General features: G+C 44.3%; 1 protein-coding gene and 1 long non-coding RNA gene across 3 annotated transcripts; both read right to left on the bottom strand.

The window, feature by feature from the left end:
* Positions 1–375: 375 nt before the first annotated feature.
* LOC127930850 (uncharacterized) lies at positions 376–3988 on the bottom strand. Its single transcript, XR_008139614.1, has 2 exons — positions 3472–3988; positions 376–3275 (listed from the first exon to the last, which is right to left on the bottom strand). It is a non-coding gene; the product is annotated as an uncharacterized LOC127930850 (long non-coding RNA).
* A 318-nt stretch (positions 3989–4306) lies between these two features.
* mamdc4 (MAM domain containing 4) lies at positions 4307–24039 on the bottom strand. 2 transcript variants are annotated; one of them, XM_035772239.2, is made up of 29 exons: positions 23872–24039; positions 23186–23278; positions 22729–22890; positions 21365–21490; positions 20981–21217; positions 19287–19412; positions 19049–19207; positions 18847–18950; positions 18218–18373; positions 17936–18026; positions 17645–17761; positions 10972–11058; positions 10646–10783; positions 10371–10510; positions 10112–10220; positions 9862–9966; positions 9525–9659; positions 9223–9350; positions 8849–9062; positions 8093–8230; positions 7641–7768; positions 7318–7408; positions 7080–7229; positions 6743–6868; positions 6456–6580; positions 5838–5943; positions 5539–5744; positions 5340–5414; positions 4307–5237 (listed from the first exon to the last, which is right to left on the bottom strand). In XM_035772239.2, the coding sequence occupies exons 1-29, from the start codon at positions 23924–23926 to the stop codon at positions 5202–5204; spliced, it is 3663 nt and encodes a 1220-aa protein (XP_035628132.1). In that variant the 5' UTR covers positions 23927–24039; the 3' UTR covers positions 4307–5201. The 2 variants fall into 2 exon arrangements, with proteins under 2 accessions (XP_035628132.1, XP_035628133.1); XM_035772240.2 differs by having other exon boundaries at positions 5340–5411.
* Positions 24040–24321: the final 282 nt, after the last annotated feature.

Raw genomic sequence — 24321 nt, 5'->3', positions numbered from 1 at the left:
CATGTCCTCCCACTGGGCACAGACATCAGTTCAACAGCCAGTCCCACATTGGTTCAATGTCATTTCAATGAAATGACGTGGAAACAACGTTGATTTAACCAGTGTGTGCCCAGTGGGCGAGGCGTTTCACTTTCTTTTACATCATCCAAACTTCCAACTTCTTCACTTGCTGTTTTATGGGTGACGTGAGGAGAGTTGATTCTACTGAAGCAGGGCTCTGGTCTCTCTTCCCGTCAGCCTCAGATCATCCAAGTCGATTGAGACGTCTAAACCCATTTAGAGTTTGGAAGAGAGAGGAAGAGGAAGAGAGAGGCTCATATGTCCTCTCATCACTGACAGCTGAGCTATCAATCAACTAGTTCAACTGCTTTGAAGTTCATTGTCTTACCGTATAATTAATTACACAAACATTTTAATTAACATTAAAACACCTTAAACTTGTTTCCGTAATCTACATCAGTCTTTGACTAGTTGTCAACTATGTAAGTCTTATGATGTACATTTAACTTTGAGTTGACAACATCCTTTAGTGTTTCACAGGTCCACATTTGTGAAAAAAATAAAACTGAAGAGATGCAAAAGCACCGACCAACTCAAATTCACAATGTGATCCTATATGCAAACACCAACAACAATTTCAAATTCTGTTTCATTTGTTGACATCCTACACATGTTAACCCCTAAATGAACACAAAACCCTCTTACAAAAATACAACCAGATTTCGACAAGCATGGACCTTTGAACCAGGAAGACTGCGGCAGCCAAATGCTTCCTTCCCATGAAAAATAAAACATGAGCACCCACCTGTGCTATCGCAGGCGGGCCATCTGCTGAGAGAGGACTAGCGCTGTTTAGTGATCCATGCATTGTAAGCAGCTCAGTGCACAAGAGCACACATTTACAGGCCAGTACGGAGGACGACTCCTTATGAAATGCACCTACTTTCCACTAGGCTGGCTATCCTGAGACTGACACGGTCTTCTAATGACACGGACTACTGATCTGACATTGGGGGACTGGCCACAGGACAGAAGGGGTGGGTATTTCTGAGTCTGATGTGGCACAATGCTCAACGTCTGCTGACAAAGTCAGCGACTACAGGAGAGAGAGATTGGGTGTCTCTCTCGTGTATAATCAGATAATATACTGAGGTTGGGAGAGGTGCTATGTAAGCCTAAACTGGATGAGTCATCTTTTGAAAAGTAGGTATGAAGCCACTGAATCCTTCCTCCAATTTTATAAGAAAAAGATGCAAATAAAGTTCTAATTGTTTCAAAGGGAATGCTATGTTTTGCAGGCCATTACCAAAATTGACATGTAACATTCTCTCCGATCAAGTCTCTTATTCTTTTGTATTCGATACAACAGTCCAATATTGTGCTAACACAACATATTTCATATATACTGAACAAAAATATTAACGCAACATGTAAAGTGTTTCATGAGCTGAAATAAAATATCCCAGAAATGTTCCATACACAATTTTTTGGGGGATTTCTTTCAAATGTTGTGCACAAATGTCTTTAAATCCCTGCTAGTGAATATTTCTCATTTGGCAAGATAATCCATCCACCTGACAGGTGAGGCATATCAAGAAGCTAATTAAACAGCATGATCATTACACAGGTGCACCTTGTGCTGTGGACAATAATGGGCTACTCTAAAATGTGCAGTTTTGTCACACAACACAACGCCACAGATGTCTCAAGTTTTTAGGGATAGCGCAATTGGCATGCTGACTGCATGAGTTTCCAACAGAGCTATTGCCAGAAAATGTCATGTTCATTTCTATACCATATATGGCTTCCAATATCATTTTAGAGAGTTTGGCAGTAAGTCAAATTGGCCTCAGTCGCAGACCATGTGTATGGCATCATGTGGGTGAGCGGTTTGCTGATGTCAATGTTGTGAACAGTGCCCCATGTTGGTGAGGGGGTTATGGTATGGGCAGGGATAAACTGTGGAAAACAAAACAAATTGCATTTTATCGATGGCAATTTGAATGCACAGAGATACCATATCGAGATCCTGAAGCCCATTGTTGTGCCATTCATCTGCCGCCATCACCTCATGTTTCAGCATGATAATGCATGGCACCATGTCACAAGAATCTGTACACAATTCCTGGAAGCTGAAAATGTCCCAGTTCTTCTATGGCCTGCATACTCACCAGACATGTGAGCATGTTTGGGATGCTCTGGATCGACGTGTACAATAGCGTGTTCCTGTTCCCACCAATATCCAGCAACTTCGCACAGCCATTGAATAGGAGAGGGACAACATAACACAAGCCACCATCAACTCAATGAGAAGGAGATGTGTCACGCTGCATGAGGCAAATGGTGGTCACACCAGATACTGACTGGTTTTCTGATTCACACCCCTACCTTAAAAAAAAAAAAAGGTATCTGTGACCAAAATATGCATATCTGTATTCCCAGTCAAATCTATAGACTAGGGCCTCATTTATTTATTTCAATAGGCTGATTTCCTTAAATAAAAAGCAACTCAGTAAAGTCTCGGAAATTGTTGCATGTTGCATTGTTATTTTGTTCAGTATACTGGCTGCTCCATCACAGACAGTCTTTCAACGGTTCATTTCAGAAGTGTGTGTTAATACAAACGTTATTAGAGCCACATCCACAGTAAACACACCTGGTGGTCTCTACATCGGTGGGAAACATGACAAACGTGTATTTTTCTCTTTGAGAAAGAATTAAGTGTCTAAATGAAAAGGACAATTAAAATTCCAGGATGGATCTGATGGAATATATAGCATTCTTTTGGAAGTGTGGTCTAAAAGACAGATCCTGGAGGGAGGCTAACAGCTGATTTGGAATACAAACATCACCAAATAACATGATAACATAGGACTATGACCATATAGATTAACAAATAAATAGGCAAAATTCCCACACATCCACAGACATTTCCTCATATTGTACTGCTCTCCGGAGTTTAGACTCGTAGCTGTGTTGACCAAATCCCCATGGGCAATGTGCTGCTCAATCACAGCAAAGAGATGCTGCAGCAGATCAAGCTCTTCAAACCTGTCAAAGTTCCAAGTTCAAGACAAGAAGAGGTCTTTCAGTCCAACAATCCACTCTGGGGTTGTGGAATTGTCTGAAGTTCTGCTCAACAGATGCTCTCTCCAGCTCAGGCCTTTCTGACAATTCGTCGCCCACTTTTCCCAGCAGCCCTCCTCCAGTCTCGTCCTCTCTCTGTCCTGCAAGGCTGGCTACTGACCCGCCAGCTGCTCGGGCAAACTCGGGCACTGAGGGGTAGAGAGGAGGGAGTAACAGCTGAATGAATAATTTATTTGTCATGCTGTATTGTAATAACTGCATAATAGCCTGTAATGATGAATATTACTTATACAAACACAAAAAAAGTTAATTATAATAGACTTAGTCTACTACCGTTGATGCATTTTGTTATTCATCCCATAATAGCATTCACATAGCCCTTACCTGGTACTCCACATCGGCCCGACTCGTTTGCGGGGCTTGGCAGCTTGCCTCCGGTACTGCAACCAGCCGCAGACCAGCTCATGAGCGATCATCATATACAGCAGGAAGATGAGAACAGCGGGATCCATCCGAACGAACGGTAACGGGCTGCTGTGCAGGTATTCGAAGAGGACGGATGGCGCGAGTCTGGAAAGGAGGTTGTCCAGGGAGCGGGAGCCAGAATGGGTTCGCGCGTGGTATACTCCGTTTATTCTCGAGAGCAATGAAGTAATTTGTCCTAATGGAATTGCAACCGAGATTTTCTCGAGTCCTGCTCCTTCCTAATTTGCGCCTAATAAACCACCCACATCTATGAGTGTGTGCGCTGTCACTGTGTAGCCTACCCCACCCGTGCTAACCTCAATATAGACTAGGCTACAGCCGAAATGATGCCCCCCCCCCACGATCAATAGTGTGTACCCCAACCATCTTCGTACGAGTTGGTCATCTAATCAAAAACATGCTACTGTGCAAGTGACCATTATGCTTTTAATACTATTGATGCCACCGAAGAGGACAGGGGAGGGTGTTGCCGTGGAGACATGGCGGTTGCTAGGGTGGGATGTCGTGTCGTGATTCCCTTGTCCATCTGTTTTTTTTTTTATCAATCTCATTTGACCAGGGCAAAGCCTTCTGGACTCTTGATCAGGGAGCCAAGAGAAATAACATGACAAATTTACTTACCTTATGATTACACATTAGACCCATAATTAGTCTACACATAGGTCTGACTGGTTTTAGTTTAATATATCTACCATGTGTGTTACTTGTCACAAGATATGCAATAGCCTCATAATCAAATGAATGATGATATTTATTGTAAAACTGAACTGAAGCAATATGGTGCATGACATTCTGATTTAATTTGTACTATTCATCATCACAAAACATACAACTAAGCTACATTTCAATAGCATTTTGCTTGGAAATACACGCTCATCATTATATTTCCCTTTTAGTCTTTTATTTGCCCCAGAACATCAGCACTGTATTTGGAAGCAAATTGCAACAAGGCACCTCTCTTTCACAGATTCTAATATAAGGCATCACATCCCTCTCTCTGTCTTTGTCTCTCTTACTTGAAGTTGAACCAGCTGTCTTCTATGACAGTGTTTATAAACAGCTATATAGCATGGCTCTCATATCAATAAGCTATAAGTACAATTTAGCACTGTAGCCAACAGATAGGATTCTGCGACAGACATTTATGTCAGTGTTCTTCATTTCTACTTCATCTAACTCATTATTAGTAGAATTACCATAGCAGAGCAGTGTCTGTCTTATCTCTGAGGACCGAAAGGGCAATTTCATGCTTTGGCAGCTAGAACTGCATACAGTGAGCCATCTCATCTCATTGACCTCCAAATATCCTGACAGTCCACCAGCAGAAGTCCCAGACTTCAGGACCCAGTCAGTCAAATCTGCAGCTGCTTCATTGATTGCAATGGTACATGGATGAGAGTGAGTGTGTTTGTGTGTGGGGTTTGTGAAGGTGTGCAGTGGATGCTATAGCCATTCACTCAAAGTTAGCAAGTCAATGCTATCCTGATATCCAGTGTGTGTGTGTGTGTGTGTGTGTGTGTGTGTGTGTGTGTGTGTGTGTGTCAGGTGCAAGACGACACAAGCAGTTCTTCTGCTGTGATATCGCCTTCATTTCACAAAGCCGCCACTAGGCAGCAGAGTCTCCCCTTCTACACCATCTCCTTCCTCACTAATACTGAGGAATCCTGCAGACACACAAAAACAGATATTTGTAGGTTATTCACAGAGCGCATTGGATTAAATAAGTCAACATAAGTGAATTGATTCGAAGTGGAACATGTACTTACAGAGACGCATACTTCATTAGTGAAGTCCCCCGCCATGGGTTGTGCCGGAACTGGAGACACGGTCATTCGGCCCTGCTGAAAATGGACAAAAGGAGAATGAGAACAAATGTACAAATATTTCATGTTAGAAACACCTTCTTGAGCCATTCCTCGAACCGTTCTTGAATCAGGTGAAAGAACCCCAAGCCATAATACTCACTGTGGGGTGTGGGTCATACATGTCATTGGCAATGCCTTCGATAGCGGATGGCGAAGCTGATTGTTCCACAGCTCCGCCAGTCATTGCCTTTGTTTTGTCCTGGGTGCGCAGGTAGTAGTACAGCAACACTCCCAGAGTGGCCAGCAGCAGCAGTACCACGATGATGGAAGCAGCAATACCTCCTGCGTTGTCTGGTTCTGGTGTGGCTGTATTGGACATAAAGTGCTATTAGATAAGGGTTGCACAGCCAGGCCTGGCGAGTGGCATGAGCCATGAAAAATATATTGCTTGTGTCTTACTTGTTAGTGGGTCTTTTGCTTCACCGGCACAGTTGAATCCTATGTCATAGTCAATGTCATCCAGGGCCAAGACTCCAGCGTATCCTTTGACACCCTCAAATATAATCTAGAAACACATTCTCAATGAACAACAATAATAATAATCATAATAATAATAATGTCTCATAATACAATATATACAGGTAACTGGCAAAATAAAGGAAACGCCAAAATAAAGTGTCTTAATAGGCCTTTGGGCCACCACGAGCCCGAACAGCTCCAATGTGCCTTGGCATAGGAGGGATGCGACACGAGAAAATCCAGCATTTGGTGTTTTGTTGATGGCGGTGAAAAACGTAGTCTCAGGCGTCACTCCAGAATCTCCCCTAAGTGTTCAATTGGGTTCAAATGAGATGCACACGTACACGATCGCAAACACACACTTTAAGCCCCCTATGCTCCGTTGAGACCCCCTCTTTCAAAGTCACTGAGATCTCTTCTTCTAGCCATGGTAGCCATAATAATGGGTAACTGGGCATTTTTATACATGACCTGAAGCATGATGGGATGTTAATTGCTTAATAAACTCAGGAACCACACCTGTGTTGTGTGTGTGTGTGTGTTTGTGTGATGTCTGACCTGATACTCTTCAGCAGAAGTGATGTCAACATTGAAGCGTGACCAAACTGCTCCCACCTCTTCCACACTCAACATTTGTTCCAGGTTCCCTTCAGACTGCCTCCACACCTTCAGATGACTACCATCTGCATGGACACAGTATGGAATATAACGGCATTAACAAACTGGCAACCAGGATCACCACCATCATGGTCGGCATCATCACAAAGAAACAGACAGGTAAGGCAGGTTGTTTGATAGAGTTAAGACAGCAGTGGTGATGTTCAGTGGTGTAGGTTGGGTCTTACGGGAGACTGGTTTGTACACCCAGAAGCGCAGGCAGGTGCCCATGGTGGAGGGCAGATGAGGACTCAGCAACCAGGCCTTGTATTTGGCTGTGTCCCTGGTGCTACTGGGGAGGAACAGGAAGTGACCTGCAGAATGGACACAAGGACAATAAGACTGGGACCAATCAGAACATGGATTCTAATCTGGAAGAGTCGGATTTCAGAGGCCAATTTGATGCTTATGACGACTTTTATAATGCATTATAACTCCATCATACCTGTATCTTGTAAGTAAAGTGTGAGGATTAATCAAGACCGTAGCTGACAGTAAATGCATTTAAATGTGTCAGTGTGTCACCTCTCTCTGTCCCAAGGGTGTGGTCATGGGATGGGGTGGGGTAGTGGGTCTCTGCCTCAGCACTGGTCAGCTCCCAGTCCAACTGGTCTAGCTCAGGGTTCTGAGTGTTGGTCCAGTCACACATTCCCATCTCCAGGTCACACTTAGTACCTGACAAACACACCAGCATGCATGTCACTAACACACACAATAAGAAGAATTATCTCTCTGTGTGTTCGTGAGTGTGTAAAGTACTGACCAAGTGTTTGACAAGGATGGTTTGAGAAAATTACGTCATCAACTGAGACATGAGTGCCTTTGCCACCCGCTCCCTGCACCTCAAACTCCAACTGAAACACAAACAGACACTCTTATCCAGAGCGACATACAGAAGCAATTTGGGTTAAGTGCCTTGCACAAGGGTATATCGTCAGATTTTTCATCTAGTTGGCTCGGGGATTCAAACCAGCGACCTTTCGGCTACTGGCCCAACACTCTTAAACACTAGGCTGCTTACATCTGACCTTTCAGTGCTTGCAGTGTCTGACCAGTGGCTTGATCACATGACATCATGTACACTACCTGCCAGTCTGTGATGGTGCTGCTGATGTTGCCATTGCCTTGGCGCCAGACATCTCCCTGGTCCAGGTTGTTGGAGAAGATCTTCACCCTATCTCCTTTCACTGGCTTCATGTACACAGTCAGCAAACCTAAAATAGATCACACACACACACACACTAATGTTGGCAAACATATCGTTTTGTAGTACATTTACCCCTTTTTTGTGATATCCAATTGGTAGTCACAGTCTTGTACCATTGCTGCAACTCCCGCTAGAGTGCGATGGGACAAGGACATCCCAGCTGGCCAAGCCCTCCCCTGACCCGGACGACACTTGGCCAATTGTGCGTCGTCTGTAGTGACTCCTCAAGCATTTCGATGCCTTAGACCGCTGCGCCACTCTGGAGGCCCCAGCATGCAAAGTGTGATGTGTGATTGAGGGTGGGTATGTACTGTAAAATGTATATACTCACCAGGATTCTCTCCCCCCATGTGGTACCAGAAGTGAACACACTCTGTTTGTGCCACGCCTACTCGCACAGGGGATGTAAGGGTGGCCACACTGCCCTGTGGTAGGATCTCCACATCACTGTCTGCCATCATGTAGTACCCTAAGGACCAACAATAGGATATGTTTAAGTAGATTCCATGTATCTTTGTATCTCTCACTACTTGTATTTCTGAGAGGTATTGACATGTTGAAAGCACCGAGCTGTCTGTTTAAACAACTAGCACACAGCTCAGACACCCATGCATACCCCACAAGACATGCCACCAGAGGGCTCTTCACACTCCCCACGTCCAGAACAGACTATGGGAGGTGCACATTACTACATAGAGCCACGACTACATGGAACTCTATTCCACACCAGGTAAGTGATGCAAGCAGTAGAATCAGATTGAAAAAACAGATAAAAATACACCTTATGGAACAGCATGGACTGTGAAGCAACACAAACATAGGCACAGACACATGCATACACACAGATGACAACATACGCACTACACACACACACACACACATGGATTTTGTGTTGTAGATATGTGGTAGTGGAGTAGGGCCTTGAAGGCACACAGTGTTGTGAAATCTGTTATGAACATATTGTAATGTTTTCAACATTGTATAACTGCCTTCATTTTGACAGACTCCAGGAAGAGAAACGGGATCCATAATAAAATACAAAGTATGTCCTTTTGTCGTTCTATTTCTCTCTCTCTCCGTCTCTCACCCATCACTGTCTCCAGTGTGTGGTCTGTTTTTGGCCCAGTGTTGGAGGACTTCCAGTTAGTGTGGAGCCAGCTGGCAGTGCCAGTGCTGGTGTAGCCGCATTGCTGGCCTTCAAAGGAGCACTTATTGGGTACGGTGCATGGGCCGTTCACAAACGCCACGTCATCTAGTGCAACCCGCCCGTCAAAGCCGGAGCGCACTGCTTCAAATATCAGCTGTGTGTGTTTGTGAATCAGAGAGGAGGAAGGAGAGGGGAGCAGGGGTGGAGAGAAATGGAAGTGTCATATCAATGTCAACATGAACACACATTCTATTTTTGTTATTATTATGTTTACGTGTAACTGGACCTGAATCCTGTATTGAACCCACTCATACCTGGAAGCTAGTTAGCTGCTCAGATAGTGGACAGTGTCCCTCATGCCAGAAGTTGCCATGGGCACCGCTGCGGCTCCATAGCAGACTCTCACCGCCGTAGGCATCACGCATCTTAACACTGAGTGCACCTGAGAGGGATAGAGACAGGGGGAGATGGAGGGGAGTTGAGAGAGAAGGAGTAAAAACATAGGAAGAGGATGTGAGAGGAAGAGAAGAGGGAGATGGAAATAGAACGTGAAAGTGGTGTTCATTGTGTTCAGGAGTGACTCTTCTGGAAGCCAAGGAGAGCCCTTCATCCTCACCGGTCTCAGGCCCGTAGAGCTTATAATAGAAGGACAGGCAGTGATGTCCGGGGGTGCCTGGCTGACCGTACGATAACAGACGGCCAGACACACCCCGTAACAAGGGGCTCCATACGTCTACAGCAAGGCTTTTACCTGTAATCAAAGACAGGATTAATTAAGGCGTTATAGACCCCTAATGACTTAATGATCAGGTCCATTGGTTACATAGAGAGCAGAGAACACTTGGAGTAATGCTACTATGTGAGACGTACGACATGTTTAGAATGTAAAACTGGTATGTTTGCCATGTGAACCTAGCTAACTATTCTATGCAGGTGTAAGGTCATGTTAGTACCGACGCCAATGGAATGGTCCATCCCTGTGAGCAGGCTCCAGTCAAAGTTGTCCGCTTGATCCTGGTACCAGCCACACAGTCCCTCTTCGAAGTTACATGACAGAGCTGTCCAGAAGAAACAAATCATATCAGCAGAAAATCAACAAAATAAAATGCTATATACTATACAGGATATGTGTGTGACCATACTGAAATACTAAATGATCACAACAAAACAATATTTGTTCAAACTGAAACATAAATTGCTTACCTGTGGGAGAGGATGGGAAATACTGAGCATGACAGTTGATGAAACGAACATCCTTCACAGATATTCTGGCACATGGGCACAACTTCCTAGCACGAGCCACAAATTCAATCTTGGAAAGAGAGGGGGAGTGAAAGAAAAGAGTAAACACAGCATCAAAAAATGAATACAATTAATATGGTAGTAGATAATACAAGATAATTACTGGCTGCAAACAAGGTCCCCCAAACCAAACCATAAGCATGTACTGAAGGTATCATACCTGGAAGCGGTGATCCCTGGCTCCGATGTACACCTGCGCCTGCTGGTACACCCCCTCTACAGATCCTGTTTTCCCACTGAACTCCCACAGCCTGGGCAGAATGCCCAACAGACTGTCAATCACCCGGATGGACAGCTCACCTAGGGGAGAAAACAGAGAACAAAGAGGCAGAGGTAAAGACAAGGAGCGGCAGATGTCCTGAACTGTAGGAGGGACATAGGTTTTGGTTAAGGGGATTGTTAGGGTTTTCTTGCAGGCGTCTGAGGCCGTGTTACCGGTGTGATTGCTCTTGCTGGTCAAGGAGTAGGAGAAGTTGAGCGTGCAGGCTGGCCCCGAGGGGCCCAGGAGAGGGGTGTGTGTCTGGGCCTCAGTTAACTGCTGCCCTGGGGCTTCAGCTAAAAACAGGTACTTGTCTGAGGGCAGAGAGAGAGATGGAGAGAGGTGGAGGTCTGTCACTATACTGAAAAACAAACTAAACAAAATGTACAGCTGACCAGACATGGCCACTCATACCTTATAGTATCTTGATATGCACACAAGCATAACACACAGAAGCAAGTATGCACACGCATACGCACACACTCCTCTGTCCAAAAGTTACCTTTGGGGGTGTCATTCAGCACCCACTGCTGACTTCCAATGCTGCTGTCTGTCCATCCAGAGCTGCCCTTCTCATAGGAGAAGTCCCCTACACAAACACACACACTAAGAACATGCAGATTCACACCAAACATTTTTTGACAAATAATACAAATACAGTTGAAGTCGGAAGTTTACATACACTCTACAAATGTCTTGTTAACAAACTATAGTTTTGGCAAGTCGGTTAGAACATCTACTTTGTGCATGACAAGTCATTTTTCTAACAATTGTTTAGACAGATTATTTTACTTATAATTCACTGCATTACAATTCCACTGGGTCAGAAGTTTACATACACTAAGTTGACTGTGCCTTTAAACAGCTTGGAAAATGATGTCATGGCTTTAGAAGCTTCTGATAGGCTAATTGATATCATTTTAGTCATTTGGAGGTGTACCTGTGGATGTGTTTCAAGGCCTACCTTCAAACTCTGTGCCTCTTTTGCTTAAAATCATGGGAAAATCAAAAGAAATCAGCAAAGACCTCAGAAAAACAATTGTAGACCTCCACAAGTCTGGTTCATCCTTGGGAGCAAATTCCAAATGCCTGAAGGTACCACGTTCATCTGTACAAACAATAGTATGCAAGTATAAACACCATGGGACCACGTAGCCGTCATACCGCTCAGGAAGGAGACCCGTTCGGTCTCCTAGAGATGAACGTACTTTGGTGCGAAAACTGCAACTCAATCCCAGAACAACAGCAAAGGACCTTGTGAAGATGCTGGAGGAAACGGGTACAAAAGTATCTATATCCACAGTAAAACGAGTCCTATAATCGACATAACCTGAAAGGCCGCTCAGCAAGGAAGAAGCCACTGCTCCAAAACCGCCATAAAAAAGCCAGACTACGGTTTGCAACTGCACATGGGGACAAAGACTGTACTTTTTGGAGAAATGTCCTCTGGTCTGATGAAACAAAAATAGAACTGTTTGGCTATAATGACCATCATGAATAAACCAAGATGGCATAGCAGTCAGACGTCCTTTATCCTCTTTCTTTTCGTGTCCCGTGTATATATATATATTTACATCTTTCTTTGTATATCTTTTATATATTTTCTTTTTGCAAAAACTCGACTTCAAAACACTCTCCTGCAACCCGCCAATTTTTAAGAAGTATTATTTACCTCAAATCTGTAATCCACAATAGAAGCTAGCCAGAAGCTAACCGGAAGTTAGCAAGAAGCTAACCAGAAGCTAGCAAGAAGCTAGCAAGAAGCTAGCAAGAAGCTAGCCAGTTTACTGGCTAATGTTATTATTCAGCTAACTACGGTTTGTGGTCATCAGCTATCCTTTAGCTCGAAAATCTATCGCCAGTTTTGTACAACGCGACTCAGACCAGAACATACCGGACGGACCTATTTGTCTCGCCATATCCCCGGATTTCAACCGCAAGCTCTGGACATTTAGACCTGGATCTCGCAGCTAGTTAGCTGCTATCCGTGTGACTATTGGTTTACGTCGATCCCGGAGCAAACATCAATTATTCCGGCCAGCTGAAGAGTTCCATCAGCCACTCCTGGGCGACAATCACCTATTCGGACCCATTTTACTGCCGATGCGACTGGACTACCAACGCTATCTGCCTGAGGGAGTTGTACAACTGGCCCCTCCGTCGCGACTTTACCTGAACGCCCATCTGCAGCCCGCTAATTGTTAGCTATCTTAATAGGTCTATCGGACAATTTTTATTGGGTCACTATATCTATATTGCCAATTGGATTGATCCCCTCTACCACACGGAACCCCACTAATCTACCAACTGAAACGCACGAGGTGGCTAAAAACAGACCTCCATCCTATGCTGGCTTGCTACCGATGGCCCGGCTAGCTGTCTGACCCCAACCAACCAACCTCACTTCACTGGACCCTTATGATCACTCGACTAAGCATGCCTCTCCTTTCTGTCAATATGCCTTGTCCATTGCTGTTCTGGTTAGTGTTTATTGGCTTATTTCCTCTAGCCCCTTAGAGCCTCTAGCCCTGCTCGTTATACCTTATCCAACCTTTCAGTTCCACCACCCACACATGCGATGACATCACCTGGTTTCAATTATGTTTCTAGAGACAATATCTCTCTCATCATCACTCAATACCTAGGTTTACCTCCACTGTATACACATCCTACCATACCTTTGTCTGTACATTATACCTTGAAGCTATTTTATCACCCCCAGAAACCTCTTTTTACTCTCTGTTCCGGACGTTCTAGACGACAAATTCTCATAGCTTTTAGCCGTATCCTACTCCTCCTCTGTTCCTCTGGTGACGTAGAGGTGAATCCAGGCCCTGCAGTGCCTAGCTCCACTCCTATTCCCCAGGTGCTCTCTTTTGATGACTTCTGTAACCGTAATAGCCTTGGTTTCATGCATGTTAACATTAGAAGCCTCCTCCCTAAGTTTGTTTTATTCACTGCTTTAGCACACTCTGCCAACCCGGATGTTCTAGCCGTGTCTGAATCCAGGCTTAGGAAGACCACCAAAAATTCTGAAATCTTCATCGCTAACTACAACATTTTCAGACAAGATAGAACAGCCAAAGGGGGCGGTGTTGCAATCTACTGCAAAGATAGCCTGCAGAGTTCTGTCCTACTATCCAGGTCTGTACCCAAACAATTTTAACTTAAAAATCCACCTCTCTAAAAACAAGTCTCTCACCGTTGCCGCCTGCTATAGACCACCCTCTGCCCCCAGCTGTGCTCTGGACACCATATGTGAACTGATTTCCCCCCCATCTATCTTCAGAGCTCGTGCTGCTAGGCGACCTAAACTGGAACATGCTTAACACTCGAGCTACCCTACAATCTAAGCTTGATGCCCTCAGTCTCACACAAATTATCAATGAACCTACCAGGTACCTCCCCAAAGCCGTAAACACGAGCACCCTCATAGATATCATCCTAACCAACTTGCCCTCTAAATACACCTCTGCTGTTTTCAACCAAGATCTCAGTGATCCCTGCCTCACTGCCTGCATCCGTAATGGGTCAGCGGTCAAACGTCCTCCACTCATCACTGTAAAACGCTCCCTGAAACACTTCAGCGAGCAGGCCTTTCTAATCGACCTGGCCGGGGTATCCTGGGAGGATATTGATCTCATCCCGTCAGTAGAGGATGCCTGTTTTTTTTTCTAAATGCCTTCCTCACCATCTTAACATTTACATTTAACATTTAAGTCATTTAGCAGACTCTCTTATCCAGAGCGACTTACAAATTGGTGCATTCACCTTATGGCATCCAGTGGAACAGTCACTTTACAATAGTGCATCTAAATCTTAAAAGGGGGGTGAGAAGGATTACTTATCCTATCCTAGGTATTCCTTAAAGAGGTGGGGTTTCAGGTGTCTCCGGAAGGTGGTGATTGACTCCGCTGTCCTGGCGTCGTGAGGGAGTTTGTTCCACCATTGGGGGGCCAGAGCAGCGAACAGTTTTGACTGGGCTGAGCGGGAACTGTACTTCCTCAGTGGTAGGGAGGCGAGCAGGCCAGAGGTGGATGAACGCAGTGCCCTTGTTTGGGTGTAGGGCCTGATCAGAGCCTGGAGGTACTGAGGTGCCGTTCCCCTCACAGCTCCGTAGGCAAGCACCATGGTCTTGTAGCGGATGCGAGCTTCAGCATACCCCATTCAAGAAATGTAGAACCAGGAACAGATATAGCCATTGGTTCTCCCCAGACCTGACTGCCCTTAACCAACACAAAAACATCCTATGGCGTTCTGCATTAGCATCGAACAGCCCGTGACATGCAACTTTTCAGGGAAGCTTGAAACCAATATACACAGGCAGTTAGAAAAGCCAAGGCTAGCTTTTTGAAGCAGAAGTTTGCTTCCTGCAACACAAACTAAAAAATGTTCTGGGACACCGTAAAGTCCATGGAGAATAAGCACACGTCCTCCCAGCTGCCCACTGCACAGAGGAAAGGAAACACTGTCACCATCGATAAACCCACTATAATTGAGAATTTGAATAAGCATTTTTCTATGCCATGCTTTCCATCTGGCTACCCCTACCCCGGTCAACAGCACTGCACCCCCCACAGCAACTCGCCCAAGCCTTCCCCATTTCTCCTTCTCCCAAATCCAGTCAGCTGATAATCTGGACCCCTACAAATCAGCCGGGCTAGACAATCTGGACCCTTTCTTTCTAAAATTATCTGCTGAAATTGTTGCAACCCCTATTTACTAGTCTGTTCAACCTCTCCTTCTTGTCGTCTGAGATTCCCAAAGATTGGAAAGCAGCTGCGGTCATTCCCCTCTTCAAAAAGGGGGGGGACACTCTTGACCAAAACTGCTACAGACCTATATCTATCCTACCCTGCCTTTCTAAGGTCTTCGAAAGCCAGGACAACAAACAGATTACCGACCATTTCGAATCCCACCATACCTTCTCCGCTATGCAATCTGGTTTCAGAGCTGGTCACCTCAGCCACGCTCAAGGTCCTAAACAATATCTTAACCGCCATCGCCAGCCGTATTCATTATTTTATTTTTTTTACCTTTATTTAACTAGGCAAGTCAGTTAAGAACAAATTCTTATTTTCAATGACGGCCTAGGAACAGTGGGTTAACTGCCTGTTCAGGGGCAGAATGACAGATTTGTACCTTGTCAGCTCGGGGGTTTGAACATGCAACCTTACGGTTACTAGTCCAACACTCTAACCACTAGGCTATGCTGCCGAGGCTTTCGACTCTGTCAATCACCACATCCTCATCGGCAGACACGATAGCCTTGGTTTCTCAAATGATTGGCTCGCCTGGTTCACCAACTACTTCTCTGATGGAGTTCAGTGTGTCAAATCGGAGGGTCTGCTGTCCGGACCTCTGGCAGTCTCTATGGGGGTGCCACAGGGTTCAATTCTTGGACCGACTCTCTTCTCTGTATACATCAATGAGGTCGCTCTTGCTGCTGGTGAGTCCCTGATCCACCTCTACGCAGACGACACCATTCGGTATACTTCCGGCCTTTCTTTGGACACTGTGTTAACAACCCTCCAGATGAGCTTCAATGCCATACAACTCTCCTTCCGTGGCCTCCAATTGCTCTTAAATACAAGTAAAACTAAATGCATGCTCTTCAACCGATCGCTGCCTGCACCTGCCCGCCCGTCCAACATCACTACTCTGGACGGTTCTGACTTAGAATATGTGGACAACTACAAATACCTAGGTATCTGGTAAGACTGTAAACTCTCCTTCCAGACTCATATCAAACATCTCCAATAAATCTAGAATTGGTTTCCTATTTCGCAACAAAGCATCCTTCACTCATGCTGCCAAACATACCCTTCTAAAACTGACCATCCTGCCGATCCTCGACTTCGGCGATGTCATTTACAAAATAACCTCCAATACCCTAGTCAATAAATTGGATGCAGTCTATCACAGTGCCATCTGTTTTGTCACCAAAGCACCATATACTACCCAACACTGCGACCTGTACGCTCTCGTTGGCTGGCCCTCGCTTCATTACTCGTCGCCAAACCCACTGGCTCCAGGTCATCAACAAGACCGTGCTAGGTAAAGTCCCCCCTTATCTCAGCTCGCTGGTCACCATAGCAGCACCCACCTGTAGCACGCGCTCCAGCAGGTACATCTCTCTGGTCACCTCCAAAACCAATTCTTCCTTTGGCCGCCTCTCCTTCCAGTTCTCTGCTGCCAATGACTGGAACAAACTACTAAAATCTCTGAAACTGGAAACACTTATCTCCCTCACTAGCTTAAGCACCAGCTGTCAGAACAGCTCACACATCACTGCACCTGTACATTGCCCATCTATAACTTAGCCTTGTTTTTCTACTGTATTTTTGACTGTATGTTTGTTTTACTCCATGTGTAACTCTGTTGTTGTATGTGTCGAACTGCTTTGCTTTATCTTGGCCAGGTCGCAATTGTAAATGAGAACTTGTTGTATCATGTTGTGGGGGTGCTTTGCTGCAGGAGGGATATGTGCACTGCACAATATAGATGGCTTCATTAGGAAGGAAAATTATGTGGATATATTGAAGCAACATCTCAAGACATCAGTCAGGAAGTTACAGCTTGGTCGCAATGAGTCTTCCAAATGGACAATGACCCCAAGCATTCTTCCAAAGTTGTGGCAAAATGGCTTAAGGATAACAAAGTCAAGGTATTGGAGTGGCCATCACAAAGCCCTGACCTCAATCCCATAGAAAATGTGTGGGCAGAACTGAAAAGGCTTGTGCGAGCAAGGAGGCCTACAAACCTGACTCGGTTACACAAGCTCTGTCAGGAGGAATGGGCCAAAATTCACCCAACTTATTGTGGGAAGCTTGTGGAAGGCTACCCGAAATGTTTGACCCAAGTTAAACAATTGAAAGGCAATGCTACCAAATACTAATTGAGTGTATATAAACTTCTAACCCATTGGGAATGTGATGAAAGAAATAAAAGCTGAAATAAATCATTCTCTCTACTATTATTCTGACATTTCACATTCTTAAAATAAAGTGGTGATCCTAACTGACCTAAGACAGGGAATTTTTACTCGGATTAAAATGTCAGGAATTGTGAAAAACTGAGTTTAAATGTATTTGGCTAAGGTGTATGTAAACTTCCGACTTCAACTGTATAATACACCTACAATAATACATACATCGTAAACGCAAAGTACTCACCGCACTTGGCCTCGTCATCTTTATCCGCACAGTCTTCACGAAAGTCACAGATCTTACTGGTATCGCTAGTGCAAGGATGCCCAGGAGGTTTGGGGAAATTTGCTAATGTGAAATTTCCTGCAAGAGAAAAGGTGGGAAGGGGACAGAGTTAAGCGGGTAAATAGATGCAGTATACATGCTATGTTATGACCATATTGCACTGTGCTGTTGGTTAACTTTATTAGTAGTTCAGTTCTGTATACATTGTGTGATTCAGAAGATACCTTCCTTGTATGTGTTTATTTGGTTCACCTTTAGAGAGACGGCAGTTAGGAGACATCGTAATGCTATCTATAGCAACCCCTCCATACTCCTCGTCCCGGATCGCAGCCACAAACACAATCTAAGACAGATGAATGTCATTAAAAGGAGAAAGAGAGCAATATGCAAACGAAAAGGTGGTCAGTATTCAACAGGCTTTTATAACAATACTGTCCCTCATCCAATGTAAAGCTCTTTGATTATCTGGAAAACCATCTGAAACAGATGTCCACGCTTTGATTATGTCCACCAAGCCCTATCCAGTCCACTCACTTGGAAGCTGGTGTTGCTAATGATCTCCGCCTCAGCCTTGACCCAGAGGTCCCCTAGGGCACCCCCCCTCTGCCACACCGGGTAGATCTCAGTGTTTGCCACCAGCACAGACAGGCCTCCAGACCTTGGCCCAAACTGGTGGCTGTACATCACCATCTACAGGGCAGACATGACGTTCATTTAGGTGTTTTTGCTCACATTAAAGACAAGTATCTATACAGACTGTAGTACATTAGTAATTAAAGTGAACATAATGATTGATTCAACTATTTTTACCTTGACTGAGAGGTTAGTAATATGATGACTGTCAAGAGTGATGATATAGTGTGTGATAGTGTGTGATGTGCGTTTGGTAGCCTTACACCAGTAATATAAATGTCGCTGGTTTGAATCCCTGAGTCTACAGGATGAAAAATCAGCCGATGTACCCTTGAGCAAGGCACTTATCCCTAATTGTTCCTGTAAGTCACTCTGGAGAAGAGCGTCTGCTAAATGACAATTTTGTTTACATGTAAATGTGCGTATAAAGTTCAAAAGACTGGCCTGCCAAGGTAGAAGCCATGTGTGTGTGTGGAGACAGCATGATAGAGGGGTGTTTTGGAGAAGCATTATTGTGCCTTAGTGCATACCTTGCAAGGATGTGTGCTGTTGGTTGGTTCCAGTAAAGGGCTTTGAAAGGATGTCCAATCAGATATGAGCCCGCCTTCAGGTACAGTGACATACAGGAAGTGACCTTCAGGGTAATAACACAAGTTGAAAACATCTCACTGAGGAATAAAATCAGGACAGAACAAGTATTACTATGTTTATATAATGTCGTTGAGCTTGTACCCGATGCAGTATTGTCGGAATGGTCTCTACCAGGTCCTTTAAAAGGGTCTGTCGTGGAGATATTGGCCTGACTGGTCCTTGTCCACTTCAGACTAGTGGAGACAGTCCTCAGGTCCCAGTTACACACTCCTTCCTCAAAGTCACAGCCCCAGTAGCCTCCTAAACACACAAAGCCATACAGAGTTCATAAAAATAGTGGAACAGGGTTAAAATAAGGTTGAAATAAGGTGACTCTCACCACAATTCTGCTCATCAGTTTTGTCACCACAGTCATCAGTGCCGTCACAGACCTGACGCTGCTCCACACAGCCCTCCCTGTTACACTGCAGTAACCCTGCAGCACACGACTCCCCTGGGACTGGCACTGAGAACAAAGAGAGAGGTAGAGGTAGAGAAAGAGAAAGAGAGAAAAGAGAGAGAAAGAGTTAAAAGAGTAATCTCTCTTAACTCAAAGTGATGTTAAAACCTTTTTGGGATAGGGGGCAGCATTTTCACTTTTGGATGAATAGCGTGCCCAGAGTGAACTGCCTCCTACTCTGTCTCAAATGGTAATATATGCATATTATCATTAGTATTGGATAGAAAACACTCTGAAGTTTCTAAAACTGTTTGAATTATGTATGTGAGTATAACATAACTCATATGGCAGGAGAAAACCTGAGAAAAATCCAACCAGGAAGTGGGACATCTGAGGTTTGTAGTTTTTCAATGCTTGGCCTACCGAGTACACATTGAGATATGGATGAGGTTGCGCTTCCTAGGGCTTCCACTAGATGTCAACTGTCTTTTGAAACTTAAATGAGGATTCTACTATAAAGGAGGGGCTCATGAGACCTCTGAGTCAGTGGTCTGGCAGAGAGCCTTGCTCTCATGATGCACACTCCTGACAGAGTTACCTCGCGTTCCAGTGCTTTTTCTGAAGACAAAGGAATTCTCCGGTTGGAACATTATGGATGTTTTATGTTAAAAACATCCTAACGATTGATTCAATACATGGTTTGACATGTTTCTAAAGGACAATAATGGAACTTTGAGTTTTTGTCGGGATGAAATGCTCGTGCCTCATGAGGATGGATTACTGGGCTGAACACGCGAACAACAAGTGGCTATTTAGACATAAATGATGGAACAAATCAGTCATTGATTGTGGAACTGGGATTCCTGGGAGTACATTCTGATGAAGATCATCAAAGGTAAGTGAATATTTATGGTGTTGTTTCTAACTTTGTTGATTCCAAAATGGCAGCTATTCCTCTGGCTGTTTTGGATTCTGAGTTTTTTTAAAATCTGACACAGCGGTTGCATTAAGGATAAGTCTATCTTTAATTCTGTGAATAACACTAGTATCTTTTATCTATGTTTATTATTAGTATTTCTGCAAAATCACCGGATATTTTGGAATCAAAACATTACTGCACGTAAGGTGCCAATGTAAACTGAGATTTTTGGATATATATATGCACATTATCAAACAAAACATACATGTATTGTGTAACATGATGTCATATGAGTGTCATCTGATGAAGATCATCAAAGGTTAGTGATTCATTTTATCTCTATTTCTGCTTTTTGTGACTCCAATCTTTGGCTGGGAAAATGGCTGTGTTTTTTTCAACTAAGTGGTGATCTAACATAATCATATGTTGTGCTTTAGCTGTAAAGCATTTTTTGAAACTGGACACGATGGGTAGATTAACAAGATGTTTATCTTTCATTTGCTATATTGGACTTGTTAATGTGTGAAAGTTACATATTTAAAAAAATATATTTTAGAATTTCGCTCGCTGCCTTTTCAGCGGAATGTTGTCGAGGTGTTCCGCTAGCAGAACCCCTGCGCTAGAAAGGTTAACACGCTGACACAGAATAACAGATCTGAGGAAGAGAGCATAAAGAAACAGAGGAATCAAAAGACAGGAAAAGAGCGAGACTCACAAGGCAGGGCACAGTCGAAGAACTGCAGCTGGTCTATAGCCACGTCTCCGCGGCGCCCCTCGGTGCGTTGGGAGTGGAGGCGGATCTGGAAGGTGGTGGGGATGCGTCCCAGGAAGACGGTTGCCTCCCTCCAGCCACGCACGCTGGTGCTCTCAGGACGCCACACCACTGCCTGCTGGGTGCTGTCCTCCCTATACACAGATGCCCACAGTGGGGCAGGCCCCATTCCTGTGAACCCTGATAATAGTATAAAGGTTAGATTTTGGGGGAATTTACCTCATTCTACACAGTGGCTAACCCCTGTGTTTCCCATGCTAAAATTGATCAGAAGAAATAGCTAAATATTACTGTAAAACCCTTGATTTTGTAATGCTATTGTGTTACCTGGGTCCCAGAGGAAGTATCTGAGGTGCATTCGGCATGAGGGTGAAGACTGTTTCATCATTGGAGATGCCATCACTGCAGTGCTGGGAGAATGTGCCTTCACTTCGGTCACTCCCATAAACCAACCTGAAAAAATAAAACACGCAGTCATTGTATAATCTCCCACACACAAATAGCCCCATTCACCAAAGCCCCATATTACTACCCACCACTCTCGTTGGCTGGCCCGCACTTCATATACTTCGCCAAACCCACTGGCTCCAGGTCATCTATGTCTTTGCTAGGTAACGCTCTGCCTTATCTCAGCTCACTGGTCACTATAGCAGCACCCACCCGTAGCGCATGCACAGGTATATTTCACTGGTCACCCCCAAAGCCTATTCCTACTTTTGCCGCCTTTCCTTACAGTTCTCTGCTGCCAATGACTGGAACAAATTGCAAGGATTTGAACTTGTATGTGTGTGCCGAAGAAAAAAACATAGTTAAACTGTGTTTGGACCGACCTGGCTAGGCCTCTGAGGAACCTATGATAGCATAGGGAGTACTTCTCAAGGTTTCCCTAATCTCGGGGGAATGGAACTGTCGGCTGGGCAGTGATACACAGTGGCGAGAACTATGGAGAAGGATAAAACTCACCTACTGTTTGTGTGGAAGTATGTGCGCAGCTATAAAATGGATGTCTTTGTATAATGGACTTTAGTACAGTTAATTCAAAGAACATTCTATCTTTTTGCATAAGCTGAGCTTTTGACTAATTATTATTAAACCCATGGTCTTACAGATCTCGGGGATTGGTCAGAGCTATATATTGTCAGTTATTATCATTGGGATTGAAAATTCTCATGACACTACCTCATCCCCATATTGTTATATATTTATAAATTGTTTTACTCCTTTGCACCCCAGTATCTCTACTTGCACATTCATCTTCTGCACATCTATCATTCCAGTGTTTAATTGCTAGATTGTAATTACTTCGCCACGACAGCCCATTTATTGCCTTACCTCATTTGCACACACTGTATACAGATTCTTTTCCTATTGTGTTATTGACTGTACGTTTGTTTATTCCACGTGTAACTCTGTTGTTGTTGTTTGTGTCGCACTGCTTTGCTTTATCTTGTCCAGGTCGCAGTTGTAAATGAGAACTTGTTCTCAACTGGTATACCGGGTTAAATAAAAAAATTAAATAAAAAATAGATGTGAATTACATTTTTTAGTAGTGTGTGATACAAAACTTCTTAGCCCTGTGTTTTAGTGTTTTTTAAATATTAGTGTACATTCACTGGGAGAGCAGGAGTGTGAGTATCTATCTGAGTGCACCGAGTCCCTATCTGTGTGTTGTAGTACTGTCGAGAGTGTACCTGTGGCTGTCCCAATGGTGAAGTCTGAGGAGGGTCCGCTGTCTGGCAGTGTGTCCCCTCTCTGACGCCTCTCCCAGGAGTAGGCCTTCTCCAAGGACTGGTCCTGCCAGCCACACACATCTGGGTCCTCAAAGTCACACACAAAGTCCATCCCTCTGTAGCCTTGGGTTTCACACCAACACGCACGATACAGACAGGCAGACAGATAGGCAAGCAGACAGACATCACTTAAAATCAAAAGCTTGTATTGCAATGTGTTGGTCTGAGAGAGCTGCAGTGTGTGTTCTTGGAAATGGTTTTTTCTTGACCTTTTTCCATCCCGTTCTAGTGATATAACATAACGTTTAGTAAATGTCAGAGCTGCATGATTGGTGTTCAGTGGCAAATGGGCACGGTCACTGGAGCGCAGGTACTTGAATTGATTTGTATGGCTCAGTCAGAGCAGAGGGAGTCTTACCACAGCCGTTTTCATCGATGCAGTCTGTACAGTCACAAACAAAGTCACACTTCAGCTCTGGGGTCTGGCATGCAAGTGTCTGTGAGCCAATCGCTGCAAAACAACAGACTCATCATTGACTTTGAAAATAATCTCCATCTACAGTACAGTAGGAGAGTGATTTAAGCAGACAAAACTAAAACTGACTTTTAAGTGGACAATTGCATAAATGCCCCAGTAGGATCTTCCATGGTTGGACCCGAGTGAGTACGTGCAATAATTACCCGGGCAGTAACTAACCCCTTAATTCCCCTCTTATCAGAACCCATTATAATCAACGTTTTATGAGGCTGATAATGTTAGCAGGCTCAAAGGTCATACAGTGCAGTAAATCTGGGAAATGTTCAAGCCAAGGTCCCTGACAGCAGCTATTACAGAATCCATGTCACAAGAGTCCATAAAGTAACTGTACATAATAAATAACCGTTTTTGTGGTAGCAGTAACTTCCAAAGCCACAGGACCTAGGTTCATCATGCACCTGTGATCTACACAGCCTATTTCAAGTCAAAAACAAAAACAATATTGCACTTCCTTGATAACTGTGAATTTAAAAAATGTCCTTGTTGCTGACACGGACAGTGAGTTCAGTAAACACTAGCCTACATTTAGCAAAGTATTGCATGAAGACCAGTGTCAATGTTCTTACCCCAGAGAAACGTCAGCAGTAAAACCAGCGCTGAAATCCCTCTGTTAAATCCCATGTTACCCTTCTCTTTCTGCTGGAGCTGTGGACGTCTGAACACCACCTGGCACCTACTAGACTGTGATAACAGCCACGGTCTGCCTCTGACCTCCTCTGATCTGCTGATGGATAACAGGTAGACTTTACATCCATCTGCATCGGTCAGAGCCGTCGGTCGTAAAAACAGCACGTTTTGTGGCTGCATGCATATTGTGGCTGCATGCATTCATCAAAGGTCCTGAATTCCTCTTCATGGCAGCTCTGCAGTGCTCAGTGTAGAAACCTGACTTCTATATTCTCAGAGCCAAGGCACTGAATAGTGATAGGATACTAATTTGCAATGTATACCTTTATGAAGGTATCAAACTTGTGATATGGATACTTTAAATTCACTATAGATACATCATTTAATTG

This window comes from Oncorhynchus keta, chromosome 6 (assembly GCF_023373465.1).
Source record: "Oncorhynchus keta strain PuntledgeMale-10-30-2019 chromosome 6, Oket_V2, whole genome shotgun sequence".
NCBI lineage: Eukaryota > Metazoa > Chordata > Actinopteri > Salmoniformes > Salmonidae > Oncorhynchus > Oncorhynchus keta.
The sequence above is the reverse complement of the archived record's forward strand: the minus strand, read 5'-3'. Positions and strand labels throughout refer to the sequence as shown.

Bases quoted from the DNA above. Each gene is read 5' to 3' on its own strand.
- mamdc4 (XM_035772239.2), bottom strand. From the start codon at position 23,926: ATGGGATTTAACAGAGGGATTTCAGCGCTGGTTTTACTGCTGACGTTT. The intron at 18,027-18,217 runs GTGAGTGGACTG...CATCTGTCTTAG, and splicing joins TTAGCAACACCAGCTTCCAA to ATTGTGTTTGTGGCTGCGAT. The intron at 17,762-17,935 runs GTGAACCAAATA...TTTCTCTTGCAG, and splicing joins TAACTGCCGTCTCTCTAAAG to GAAATTTCACATTAGCAAAT.